This window comes from Equus przewalskii, chromosome 11 (genome assembly GCF_037783145.1).
Source record: "Equus przewalskii isolate Varuska chromosome 11, EquPr2, whole genome shotgun sequence".
NCBI lineage: Eukaryota > Metazoa > Chordata > Mammalia > Perissodactyla > Equidae > Equus > Equus przewalskii.
The window spans coordinates 16,324,866-16,337,808 of record NC_091841.1 but is presented as its reverse complement, the minus strand read 5'-3'; the positions used below and the strand labels follow the sequence as shown (position 1 = coordinate 16,337,808).

The following is a 12,943-nucleotide window of genomic DNA, read 5'->3' as shown; positions in this document are numbered from 1 at the left end:
AGTGAACAAAATAATGAAGGAATTTGAAAACATATTGCATGAAGAATAGTGGAAAAGATATGAAATATCCAGTGTGGAAAAAAAACAGGATCGTATTCTAGCAAAACTTAATATCCAAAGAGACTTAGAATGAAGAGAGAGAATAAGTGAATTCTAAGATTTCATAAAACATATCTAAGACTGATATAAGCTTACATCTTGCTTACATTGAAAAAATGTCATTATTTCATTGGTAAAATTTAATAAATTCTGGTTTTATAGGGGAAGGTAGACAGTGATTAGAGAATTTTTAGAATATTCTCTATCAGATTAGAGTTTAGATGGGATGGCTATATGATCCTTAGATGTCTATGATTCTGCGAGTTTGAATTTTTCCACTGGCCACATTAGACCAAGGACAACTGAATATTGTCATCAAAGTTGGGTCAAGGTAATCACTATGTGCTCACAACACACGAGCACATATCAAATCTTAGGAACATAATTCATTGCATTGGCTCATGGGTCTCAATAAGTATCAAACATAATCATGATGCAAATGTAGCCAGGAGCAGTCCAGATGATACCAGCAACTTATTTTCCTGATGAGTTAGGTCAATTTCCAAATTACAACCTGCAAGGCTACACACGTGAAATAAAAATTGACACATACTTGATAGAGATTCTCTGTGAGCTAAGAGGAAAGTTATGTGAGATACATATCTACTGAGTTCTGATTTCTCCAAGTGTTGATGTTGAACAATAACCAATTTTTTGTACTAGGTGAAGGGACTGGAGCTACATTGCCTGTTGTCAAAATTAGTTTCCTAAAATTTTACATAACAATTGTTGGAATAGCATTAGATATTTCATTGATGAAGTCTTCATTTATTTCCTATTGATAAATTATATCTACCATTTAAGCACTTTTGGAATCTGTTTAATTCAGCTTCATCTACTGTTTTTATTTTCCAATCTGTATCTTAGCAATCTGTCACACACTTTTATTTGCCTCAGAATTCTCAGAGAGGGATTTTTTTTCTCATTTAAGCATCCAGTTCCTGTTTATAGGACAATATAGTAGCTATTTGTTGGGATGTGCCAAAGGTCAGTAAGAGAAAAAAACAAAAATCATTTTTTCCCCATAAAATAACTCCCCTCATACACATATATATTTAATAAACTATGCTATTTTATCTGCATCCTGGGATGCCAGTCTCCTCTTTCATAGGGTGTATATTTTAACTGAATTTACAAAAAAATTATAAATAAGTTAATTTATTTTTCTTGAGTTTCAATGATCTTGCCTGTATAACATTCCCCTGTGTTTCACAGTCTAGGATATAAGATATTGAATGCTCTTAAAAATGGTAAAGTACTATATAAAACTAAATTTTCTTCTTCTTATTATTATTTTTTAAATTTTATTCTGAAAATGAAAACTTTCACACATGAATGCCTCATGCTTAAATGTCTCATACAGGTAGCCTTCAAATAATACGATAAATGATCTTGGAAAATCATGAAGGGCCATACAAATGTTATATGCTGTTCTTTGTGTTGGTGCTAGTGAGGTGGTTATTATACTTTCCTTCTGAAAAGTGAACTTCCATATGAATTTCTTTGTGTGAATGTCTAATATAATAAGCATTTCAATTTGCTACCTTCACTTATTTCACATTCCAATTTTCTGTTTTCAAAGATATTTGTCATTCATTTGCATCATTTTGGCTGTCACTGAGAAGAAAAAATAAAAGTCTAGCCTGTCATGTAAAAACATGAAATAATATTTAAAGGGCATTCCACAGCCTCATTATGCTGCTTAGCCTAGTTTCCTCGAGTCATTTCCATATTTAAAAAAACTTCAAAAATTAAATATAATTTTATTTGTAAATGAAGATATTCTCTAGAACACTGATTTTGTTTTCTAGGTAGGGCATTTAATTGAATTTAGGAAAAAGAGATCACTATGGAACAATCAGTATTTATGAGCCTGATTCTATCATTATGCCCCTGTATATAGAATTTGAATTGAAAGAAAAACAATAGGCTTCACATTTTCCCACCAAGATTACATAGTATAGGTTTTCTCCTACCTGGAATACCTACAGGGAATTTTTTGTTTAATGCCTAAAGAAGATGTTGGAAGATTCTTAAAGGAAAGAGGGAAATGAGTCTGATTATTAGTGATTCCCTAATTATCTTGGAGGCGTCCTTTCAAATAAAGTAAACTTCTTCAGGGTAAGCTTTCTCTGAGTAGTAGTGGCCCTTCTGTGTGAAGTGGTAACAAAACTGTGGTATTCCATCCTGTTCAATTTCATGTGTAGTAATGGACGCTGAGTCCAGGAATAAGGAAATGGTTCAGAGCAAACACTATGGGTGGAAAGGTAATCTAGAACCATGTTCTCTTTCTGACTAATTTTGAGTGTTTACTTTTATTTTGAAGAATATCTGATTATAAATAATCCAGGCTAATTTCAAGAACTTATGTCTGTCAGTTTTATTGGATAATTCAAATTCCATTACTTTTTGCTTTAAAAATATTTTACTTATCTTGTGCTAAATAGAAAGACTGAGTTAAGAAATATTTTACTATTTTTTAATTTTATGTTTGTATCTATTTGTGTCTATTTGTGTGTGTGTTTGAATACATATATGTATCTTTATTTCTACCCATATATAGATACGAAAGTGTCAATAATTGCCCAGAGGTAACTAATCTAAATCTTAGTATGGTTTTTAGGTTAGTTTACAAAATAAACAGCCATATGTACCATGATATTTTATTTTTTTAGAGCTTTTTCTTCCACTGTAAAACAGTGGGTCCAATTAAATAAACTCTAAGATTAATTCAGGCTCAATGTTTTAATAGATTCATATAGATATCATTATTCAAAGCACCTGTTTGTATACTGTTTTGGATCACAATATCCTGCGAAATTAACAAAGACTACATTTCATCTCCATAGCCCTTTTCACAGCATCTTTCACTTCCTTGTTCCTTAGGCTATAAATTAATGGATTTAACATAGGGATCACCAGGGTATAAAGCACAGATACCACCTTTTCTTGTTCTAAGGAATATTGGGAGCTTGGTTGAATGTAACTAAAGCTTATAGAGCCGTAGAATAAAATCACAGTGATTAGATGTGAAGCACATGTGGAGAAGGCTTTGTGTCTACCTGTTGCTGAGCAGATCCTCAGGATAGCAGCAATGATGAAGACGTAGGAAATCACCACAGTCAAGAAAGTGATCAAGGCAATAATGCCACTGAAGACTAAAAGCAACAATTCATTCATGGAGGTGTCAGAACATGACAGCTTCAACAACGGGGGAAGGTCACAGAAGAAGTGACTGATGACATTTGGCCCACAGAAAGACAATTTCACCAAACCAATTGTGTGTGTCAATGAGTTGATTAAGCCTCCTACACAAGATCCGATGACCAAGGCAACACAGACTATTTTAGTCATAGCCACAGTATAAAGTAAAGGGTTCACAATGGCCATATAGCGGTCATAAGCCATTGCTGCCAGCAAGAATCCCTCAGTGGTAAGGAGTGACACGAATAAAAAATATTGCACAATGCATGCAGAGAACGAGATTGTCTCACGTTCAATAAAAAAGTTCAGCAGCATTTTAGGTGCAAAGACTGAAGAATAGCAGGCATCAACAAATGACAGACAGCTAAGAAAATGATACATTGGTGTTTGGAGTTTGGGACTGATTTGAATGAGAAAAAGCATTCCTAGATTCCCCACCAAGGACATGTTATAGATCAGCAGGAACAACACAAAGAGGACCACTTTCAGTTCAGCACCATCTGTCAGTCCCAAAAGGATAAATTCAGTAGCCAATGTAAAATTAACATCACCCATGTGTTTGTTTTTTCTTGGTACCTGTTAATGATAGGGAGATGGGGATATATGGAGAATAATCATGCTTCACTATCAAGACTATTTGGAATCTCTAGCTGTGCAAGTTGAGTTATTTACTTCTCTGCTCTGGCTGTTTTATCTCCAAAGTAGAATATTTTAACTAAGAAAGTTTCTAGTCTCTTCAAGCACTGTTTATTTTCCTGTTCCACAGTGAAATTCCATGCATGAAAAACAAAACCATTAGGGTCTTAGCCACAGGATGCATTCAAAATGCTGGTCTTAGTGTGAAGAACAAAACTTAAATGAATTTCATTCTAAAATCTGGAAAGAAAAGTCCAGTTTTTAAAGTATAATAACTGAAGTTGAAAATTTAATCTGTATTACCACTGAAGTTCTCTTTTAAACTTCTCACTTTGGATTTAATAGTAGTTAATGTCAAATATATCAAGATATAAGAATAAACTCTACTGTGGCATTTGATCCTGAGATATTCCACTTATGCCTTTATGTTTAGTTCATACTCCACATTATTTTAACTTGGGTGTTACAAAAGGAAAGGTCCTAACATCCAAAGATCTCTGAAGTCATCCTTAGAAATTAGCCAGAGGCATTGTCTTCTGAGAATAGTGCCCCCTGGCAATGGAGGGGACAGGACACTATGAGCTGGAATACAAAACAGGGTGAACGGTAACTTATAATTGGCCTTTTATATCCAATAGAAACATCATACTCAGGAGACTCCAAAAACAGAGTCTTTATACTTTTCCTGAGATAAAGCAAAGCAAATTTATAAAAGTAAGGAAACCTCTAAAAGATACATTTACTTCTTCACAATATTTTGAGTGTTTTTTTGATGTTGCAACATATTTCTTAGAATATGCAATGTCTTTTCCACTTAATCGTGCAAATTGGTTGATTATTACTACATTTTGTCTAAAAATTTAACTATATTCACATTTACATGAAAATAAAAACAAACAGTTTAAGCAATTCACATACTATAGCTTTATCTCTACAGAATAAACGATGATGTTTTTAGTGGCTTCATCATGCTTTCATCATGCTTTCACTTGGGAGACATTGCTGCCTGAGTACAGTAGGTAAAGCTCAGAAAAGAATAATATTGCAAGGTTACTGAAATAATAAGATAACTATGTTAGATCTAGAATATCTTCAGTGACAGGTGAGTAATCCTCTTGGGAATCCAGTTATGGCAGAGTGCAGTTCATCCTTTAGGAGAGAATATTGCAGTTGAATTAAAACATTAATTTTTCATTGTTTCAGTAGAAGTTGCATAACAATTTTGATACTAACGTAGAGAAAGAGATTGAAGTGTAGAATCAAGGGTGGGATTAATAGTAAATTACAAATTCCTCTCACCTCTGTAATTTGAAGTGTTTATCAAATTAAAATATGAACATGATTTTTTCTTCTTCATTTTTTTTGTATTTTTAACTGATTTGCAAAATGTATGTATATGGGATATTTGAATAAGTGAATTTCACTTACCAGTGGAGGAAAAAAATATTCAACACCTTAGCTCATTTAGGAACCTCATGATCACCCACTTCCATGGGTTATTTCTCTATATTCCTCCGAAAACTAAAAGAAAAACAAATAAAAACAATTAAATTTATCTTACATTTACAATAACAAATTAGGTAAATGATAGTAGTTACACATAGCAGAATTGAAGTCGAAACTTCTGCTTTTCTATAAGAGAACCAAAGTCACAGCCTCCGTGATGTGAAAGCAAGAGCAAGATGATCAAGAGATAGTGTCACGAGATGGATTTAGATAAAAATCTCAGTTATATATTTGCCTTAGTTCTAATGCGAATAGAGTCCCTGGAGCTAATCTTCTGATCAAACGATATAAAATATATTATTAAAATTCTCTCTGTATTTCCTGAGGGATTTAGGAAACTCTCAAGAACTTAATGACTCCCTTAAGGCATTTAATTTCCTGAATTTTATAATGAATAGGAACAAATGTGCGGCAAGTACAGAGAAAAAACCAGAATATATAATCTCTGAAAAAAACCGCAATAGAATTGATAGTGAGGCCTGCTTCAGCAAAGGAAGCTGTTCGAAAGAACGCATTGTTTGGGCCTAGTTGTCAAAAAGAAAAAAAAAAACACAGACACACAACGGCAAAAATAAAAACCCAGACATCAGTGGACTTTAAGGTAGCAGAGCAAGACCTAATCAGAAAACAATTCTACTCATTGACTTCCTTGGACTGTGAGAATGTCGTCAAAGAAAATTAAAGGTACTGCTCCTTCAAAGGCTTCCTTGAAATGAACTCAGCTGTCCATAGCCTGAATGTTTATTCTTCAGTTCTAGCAGGTGACTGTTGATTGACAAGTTTGGGTGTTTGCCTTCATCTTAAAATGAATTATGAGAATTCTGGTAACAAAATTTCACACCATTTCCTTACATATATATCTAAATAGGAATTATCACTTATTCTTTAGTCTAAAAGCAATTACATTTTTTCTTCCTAAATGCAAATTTCCTAAATCCTCAAATTAAAAACTGATGGGGCAGGTGGTAGGAGTGGGGATCAGTTGATATTCTAAGCTTGAGATAGGTTACAAGATGATTATTTTAGAAGGTCTAGAACATTCTAAGTACATGATACATTCTTTGTGGGTTTTTAAAAATACATAATGCATTCCCACTTCATATGTGAAAGACCTATATAAGAAATATATATGAAATATAAAGAGATTAAGTTTTGCAGGTCAATATTATCTTCTAGGAAATTGTAGATTAACGACAAAAAAGTATCAGAAAAAACTTTATTAATGTCTGTTTACAGGCACTGAGTTGAAAAGAAAAACAATAAATATAATCAGATAGCCCCTATCAGGTCCTTTATCTTCTGCAGGTCTATAAACCCTTGAAGTTATAGGAAATACTATGTCTAAAAGCACATATTTCTGGAAAGTGACACCATACTGATCATCAGATACTCCATGGATACCCAAAGAAAGACCTAATGGCTTTATTATCAATAAAAACTGATATTAAATAGAAAAGTATTGATATTTAGAATACTTATAGGGCTGCAATTGAATTCAGCATATAAAAAATTTCACAGCATTATTTAAAATGAATTTAGCATATATTTGTTAATGTGAGTTTTTCTGTCATGGATGAAGTTTTTGTGAGAAATATTATTCAGAAGTTATATTAATTAATACATTAAAGTGTTACATTTTGGAGAATAACTACCCTTTTTCCCAGTAAAATTTATTGAGGAACAATTATCATACAATAAGCTGGGGTCATTTTAATCATATAATTTAATGAGTTTTGACAAATATGTATTCCGAGGCAATTATTACCAGAATCAAAACATGGAACATTTCTATAACCCCCAAAATGTCTAGTTCTCTTTCCAAGAAACCCCTATCTCTTACCTCCAACTTCAAGAAACTGTTGATCAACTGTATATCTCTAATTAAGAGACTTACTTTTGCAGAGTTTCACAAGATTTAATAATATAGCATGAGTTCTTTTTTGCCTATCTTTTTCAATCAGAATAATGTTTTGAGAAACATCCATATTGTTACATAAATCATTAGCTTGTTCTTTTTTACTGCTGTGTAATATTCCATTGTATGGATATAGCACACTTTGTTTATCTATTCACTTGATGAACATTTGGCTTGTTTGCAATATTCAGCTAATGAATAAAGCTGCTATAAATACTAGACTGAAAGATTTGTATGGACATAATCACTCAGTTATGGATAAATACCTAAGAGTGCAGTCTTCCAGTTCATCAACATGACGAATCTCTCCATGTGTTTAGATCTTTTCTAATTTCTGTCAGTAACATTTTATAGCTTTCAGTTCTTACAGTCAAGCATTGACATCTCTTCTTCAGTTTATTCTTAAATACTTTATGAATCTTTGTACTATTGTTAATGGAGATATTTTCTTAATTTTTGGATGGTTTGCTATTAACATACAGAAACAGTTGATTTTTTATATTTATTTTGTTTGTTAAGATATTTTACATACTGAACAATTTCACTTGCGAATGACAAGAATTGTTCATCTTATCCAATCTGGATGCCTTTAGTTTCTTTTATTTTTTATCGTTCATCATTTGTTACTTATTATTTGCCCCATTTTTGAATTGTTCTACTTTTCAAATTTAGGCCTACTTATCCCTGGAATTTAGTTTTGTGTATTATATGTTATGTGATAGCAATCTTTGGTAAAATGTTGAGTAGAATTTTTTCCCCAAATGCAGGAAGTTTTGTCTTTTATTATTTCAGGTTTTGTTTTGTTGTTTACTTCCTCTTCTCCTCTGGGATCTCCACAGTGCGTCTATTGATGTGCTCTAGGATATCACACAGAAATCTCAGGCTTTCTTAATTTTCCTTCATTTTTTTATTTCTGTTCTTCAGATGAGATGATTTCTATTGATCTGTCTTGAAGTTCACTGCTTCTTTTTTCTGTCATCTCATATTTGTTTTTCAATCTTTCTAGTAGATTTTTCATTTCAATTATTGGACTTTTTTTACTACAGAATTTCCATTTGGCATTTTTGTTAATCCTTTTCTTTTTATTGTGATTCTCTATTTGATGAATAATATCCTCCTGCTTTCCTTTAATTCTTATATACGTTTTCTTTAGTTATTTGGTCGTATTATTCATTACAGCAACTTTGAAGACTTTTTCTGTTCCAGCCAACACTGGATCATTCAGAGACAGTTTCTGTTGACTGATTTTTTTTTTCCTGGATATGAATTGCATTTTTCTGTTTCTTTGTAGGTCTTCTAAATTTTTTTTGAAAATTCTACTTTATGTATAATACATTGTACAAACTCTGTGTTTTGTATGTGCCACTGTATTAGGTAGTCAATCATTTTTCCAAAGTAATGATCTGAGGAAGATGTCCATCAGTGCCATGTGAGAGTTCTAGTTGCTCCATGTCTTCACCAACACCTGATAATTTTTTATGTTTATTTGTGGTAGTCTTCCTGGTGAGAGTGTAATGGTGTCTGTGGTGAATTTATTTTTCTTTTCCCAGATTACTAATGAATTTGAGCAACTTTACTCCATTTTTATTGCTGTTGGGAGCATTTTTATATTTATTATGTGTTGTGTCTATTCAAGAGTTTCCTATTTTTCTATATTTCTTTTGTCTGTCTTTGTTTCATTGTTTTGTCAGATTTTTCAAAAACATTTTGGTTATGGTTTCATATATATGTACAAAAAAAAATATTTTCACTGACTCTGTGGCTTGCCTTTTCACTCTATAAATGAATATTTAGATGCCAATATATTTCAATTGATTATGTTTCTCCTTAAAGATCAGCACTTTTGTGTCCTATTTGGGAAATGTTTTGCCCATTAAGTTTTTTTATTATGCTAATCTTCACATTTACTGTACATTAGTGACTGCCATTTTAAGTTGTGCATTTTCAAATATTAAATAAAATACACTTTGTTCTTTTTTCCACTTTTCTTAACTTTTTTTTCTGAAGAAGATTGGCCCTAAGGTGACATCTGTTGCCAATCCTCCTCTTTTTTGCTTGAGGAAGATTGTTGCTGAGCTAATGTCTGTGCCAATTTTCCTCTATTTCGTGTGGGATGCCACCACAGCATGGCTTGACCAGTGGTTCTGGGTATACATCCGGGATCCCAAATTGTGAACCCCAGGGTGCTGAAGTGGAGGATGCAAACTTAACCACTACTGGGCCGGCCCTCCAATTTTCCTATAATGCTAGAACCTTAGAAGATTTAACTCCATTGATCCACCCTGTATTTTGCGTTATTGTTGTTATGCATTTATATTCAATTTCTTTTATACCTCCCAATAAAATACTATGATTGTTGTACAGTCAAAATATTGTCACTATTTATCATTACCCACAGCTTTCAAATTTACCTTTCCCTTTGCTCCCATACTTTCTTGATTGTAATTTCATGTTTTAATCTTTTCCTCTGAGAACTTGTTGAAGAAATACACACACACACAGTAAAGTACCCTTAAACTAAGTATAGATTTTTTAAGTTTTATGTTTACATATATAAGTATAACCATGACCCAAATCACAGTACAGATATTTCCAGTAAAATCTCCCTCATGACCATAATACCATAATTTAGTTTTGTCTGTTGTGACAGCTTATACGAATGGAATCTTATGTGTCCATTTCTTGTATGTGCCTTCTTTTATTGAGCATAAATTAGTGAGATTCATCTACATTATTGTATGTCATAAAATTTTATTATTATTTTTAGTTTTCTTCAATTAATTACTTAATTAATTTCAATACCAATAGTCTAGTTTTTATCTGTCACTGTACACATGTGCCCTTTTATCCCTTTTACCCTTCTCAAATCCCCATTTCCTCTGGTATCCACTAATCTGTTCTCAAAGATAGACCATATTTTGGAATATTCTCAAAGATAGACCATATACTGGGAAACATTCTCAAAGATAGACTATATCACTCAGGCGTTTTGATCTGTTGTGCGGGGAGTCCTTTGTTGGTCACTGGATGTCTGACTGGTTATAACAAAGAGGGAAGAGACAAAGGAGATGATTCACTTCACCATGATGCTGACGCCAGTCTCCAGGACCATTTTTAAACGTGCTGTTTGGCCTTCCATTTTGTGAATACATCAAAATCTTTTTCTTTGTTCTCTTAATAATAGATTTTTTGTTTATAGTTTATAAATATAAATCTTATAAATAAAATTTCTAAGAGCAATGTTTTTCATGTATTGTGATGGACATACACACTTACCTAGGTGGAAGTTCTAGGACGTAGGTTAAGTTCATTTTTTTCTCCACATAGATATCCAATAGCTCTAGCACCATTTGTTAAAAAGAAAAAAGAGCATCTTTCTTTCCTGCATATGAGTGACTCTTGTGAAACAATATATCGTATATGTATTTGTCTACTTCTAGCCTTCTCATTCTTTTGCATTTGTTGATATGTCTATCCCTGAGCTAATATCACATTGTTTTAATTATCATAGCTTTATGTTGAGTCTTGAAATTTGGTAATATCAGTGTTCAAATTTTATTCCCACTCTTTATTTTGTTGCGTCTTCTATATTATTAATGAAACAAATAAATTATAATATGACTTGTCCATTGTGGATTGGTAATACTAGACATCTTATCACTAACTAACTATAATGTTGGCTGTAGTTATTTAAATTCTATAAATATTTTGATGAGTTTTTATCATTATTATATACTAAAATTAATAAATATTTTCAAGCATCTCTTGTGGTAATTGTCAGTTTTTTCTTTTGCTGTTAGGTCACTTGCTTTTGGAAGATTAAACCATCTTCTTTTACTATAATAAGTCCCTAGTTATATTTACAAATATTTTCTCTAGAATTTTGGCTTCTCGTACATAAGATATACTAGCCTGTAATTATCTCTCCTGGTAATGTCTTGTCAGGTTTTGATATCAGTATTTTAATTTTTTTTTTTTTGATGAACATTAGCCCTGAGCTAACGTCTGCAACTAATCCTCCTCTTCTTGCTGAGGAAGACCGGCCCTGAGTTAACATCCGTGCCCATCTTCCTCTACTTTATATGTGGGATGCCTGCCACAGCATGGCTTGCCAAGCAGTGCCATGTCTGCACCTGGGATCCGAACCAGCGACCCCCGGGCCACCAGAGCGAATGTGCGCACTTAACCACTGTGCCACTGGCTGGCCCCAATATCAGTGTTTTAATTGTCCCTTAAAATTAGTTATTTTTATCTTTCTTTTTTTCTCTCTGAAAGAATCTTAGAATGCTACTCCATATTGTCTATATATCAGCAATACATCACCAGAGCAACATCTGAATCCAGAGTGTTCTTCCATGTATGTTTTATCATTATAAATTCAATCTCTTAAACATATTTAGAATTATTTAAATATTCTAATTGCACCTATTTTGGTAAGTCTTGTTTTTGAAGTAACTTTTTATTTCATCTAAGATCCCATCTCGTGACCTTTTTAATAGTTATAAGATTTCTAATTATATTCCCTTTTTCATTAATTGTATTAGTAATTTGTATTTACCCTCACTTTTCCTGGTCTGTTTCACTATAGTTTCATCACTTTTGTTACTTTTTTTTTGAGCTAACATTGGCTTATCACATTATATAAATTTCACGTGTGCATTATTTTGACTTTTGCATAGACTCATGTTTACCATCAAAATTCTAGTTTCCATCTTTCAATGAACATATGTGCCCCTTTACTCCCTTCCACCCTCCCCATACCTCTCTACTCCATGGTAACCACCAATCTGTTTTCTGTATCTATGTGTTTGTTTATCTTCCATATGTGAGTGAAATCATACAGTATTTGTCTTTCTCTGTTTGACTTATTTTGCTTAGCATAATACCCTAAAGGTCCATCCATGTTATCACAAATGGCATGATTTCATCTTATTTTTGTGGCTGAGTAGTATTCCATTGTGTATATAAACTGATTTTGTTGATTTTCTCTCTCTATGTAATTTCTATTTTATTTTTTGTATTGTTTATTACTTTTTTCTACTTAATTTTTCCAATTTATTTCACAAATATTTTTAACAGTACATTTTGATTTTTTAAAAATAGATTATTTATGACTGTGTTGATTAATTTCCAAATACATGAAGCTTTATTATTTGGCTTTTTGTCATCTATTTAAAGTCAAATTCCACTGTGATCAGAGAATATACTCTGTATGATTTCAATTATTGAAATATGTCTTATGATTCAACATGTAATCCATTTCAAAATGTTCCATATGTATTTTAGAGAATGAATATTCTGTAGTTGCATAATTTTCTATGCTTATCAGGTCAATTAAATTGATCACACTGTTATTTTATTTTATTTTATTTTTTTTTCCTTTTTTTAAATGTTTTTTTTTATTATTAATGTTATGATGGATTACAACCTTGTGAGATTTCAGTTGTACATTTTTGTTAGCCATGTTGTGGGTACACCACTTCCCCCTCTGTGCCCTCCCCCCACCCCCCCTTTTCCCTGGTAACCACCGATCAGATCTCCTTATCAGTATACTAATTTCCACCTATGAGTGGAGTCATATAG

At 32.4% G+C, this 12,943-nt stretch overlaps 1 protein-coding gene across 1 annotated transcript; it reads right to left on the bottom strand.

The window, feature by feature from the left end:
• Positions 1-2,919: 2,919 nt before the first annotated feature.
• On the bottom strand, positions 2,920-3,858 carry LOC139074586 (olfactory receptor 5J3-like). Its single transcript, XM_070566036.1, has one exon. The coding sequence runs from the start codon at positions 3,856-3,858 to the stop codon at positions 2,920-2,922; it is 939 nt and encodes a 312-aa protein (XP_070422137.1).
• Positions 3,859-12,943: the final 9,085 nt, after the last annotated feature.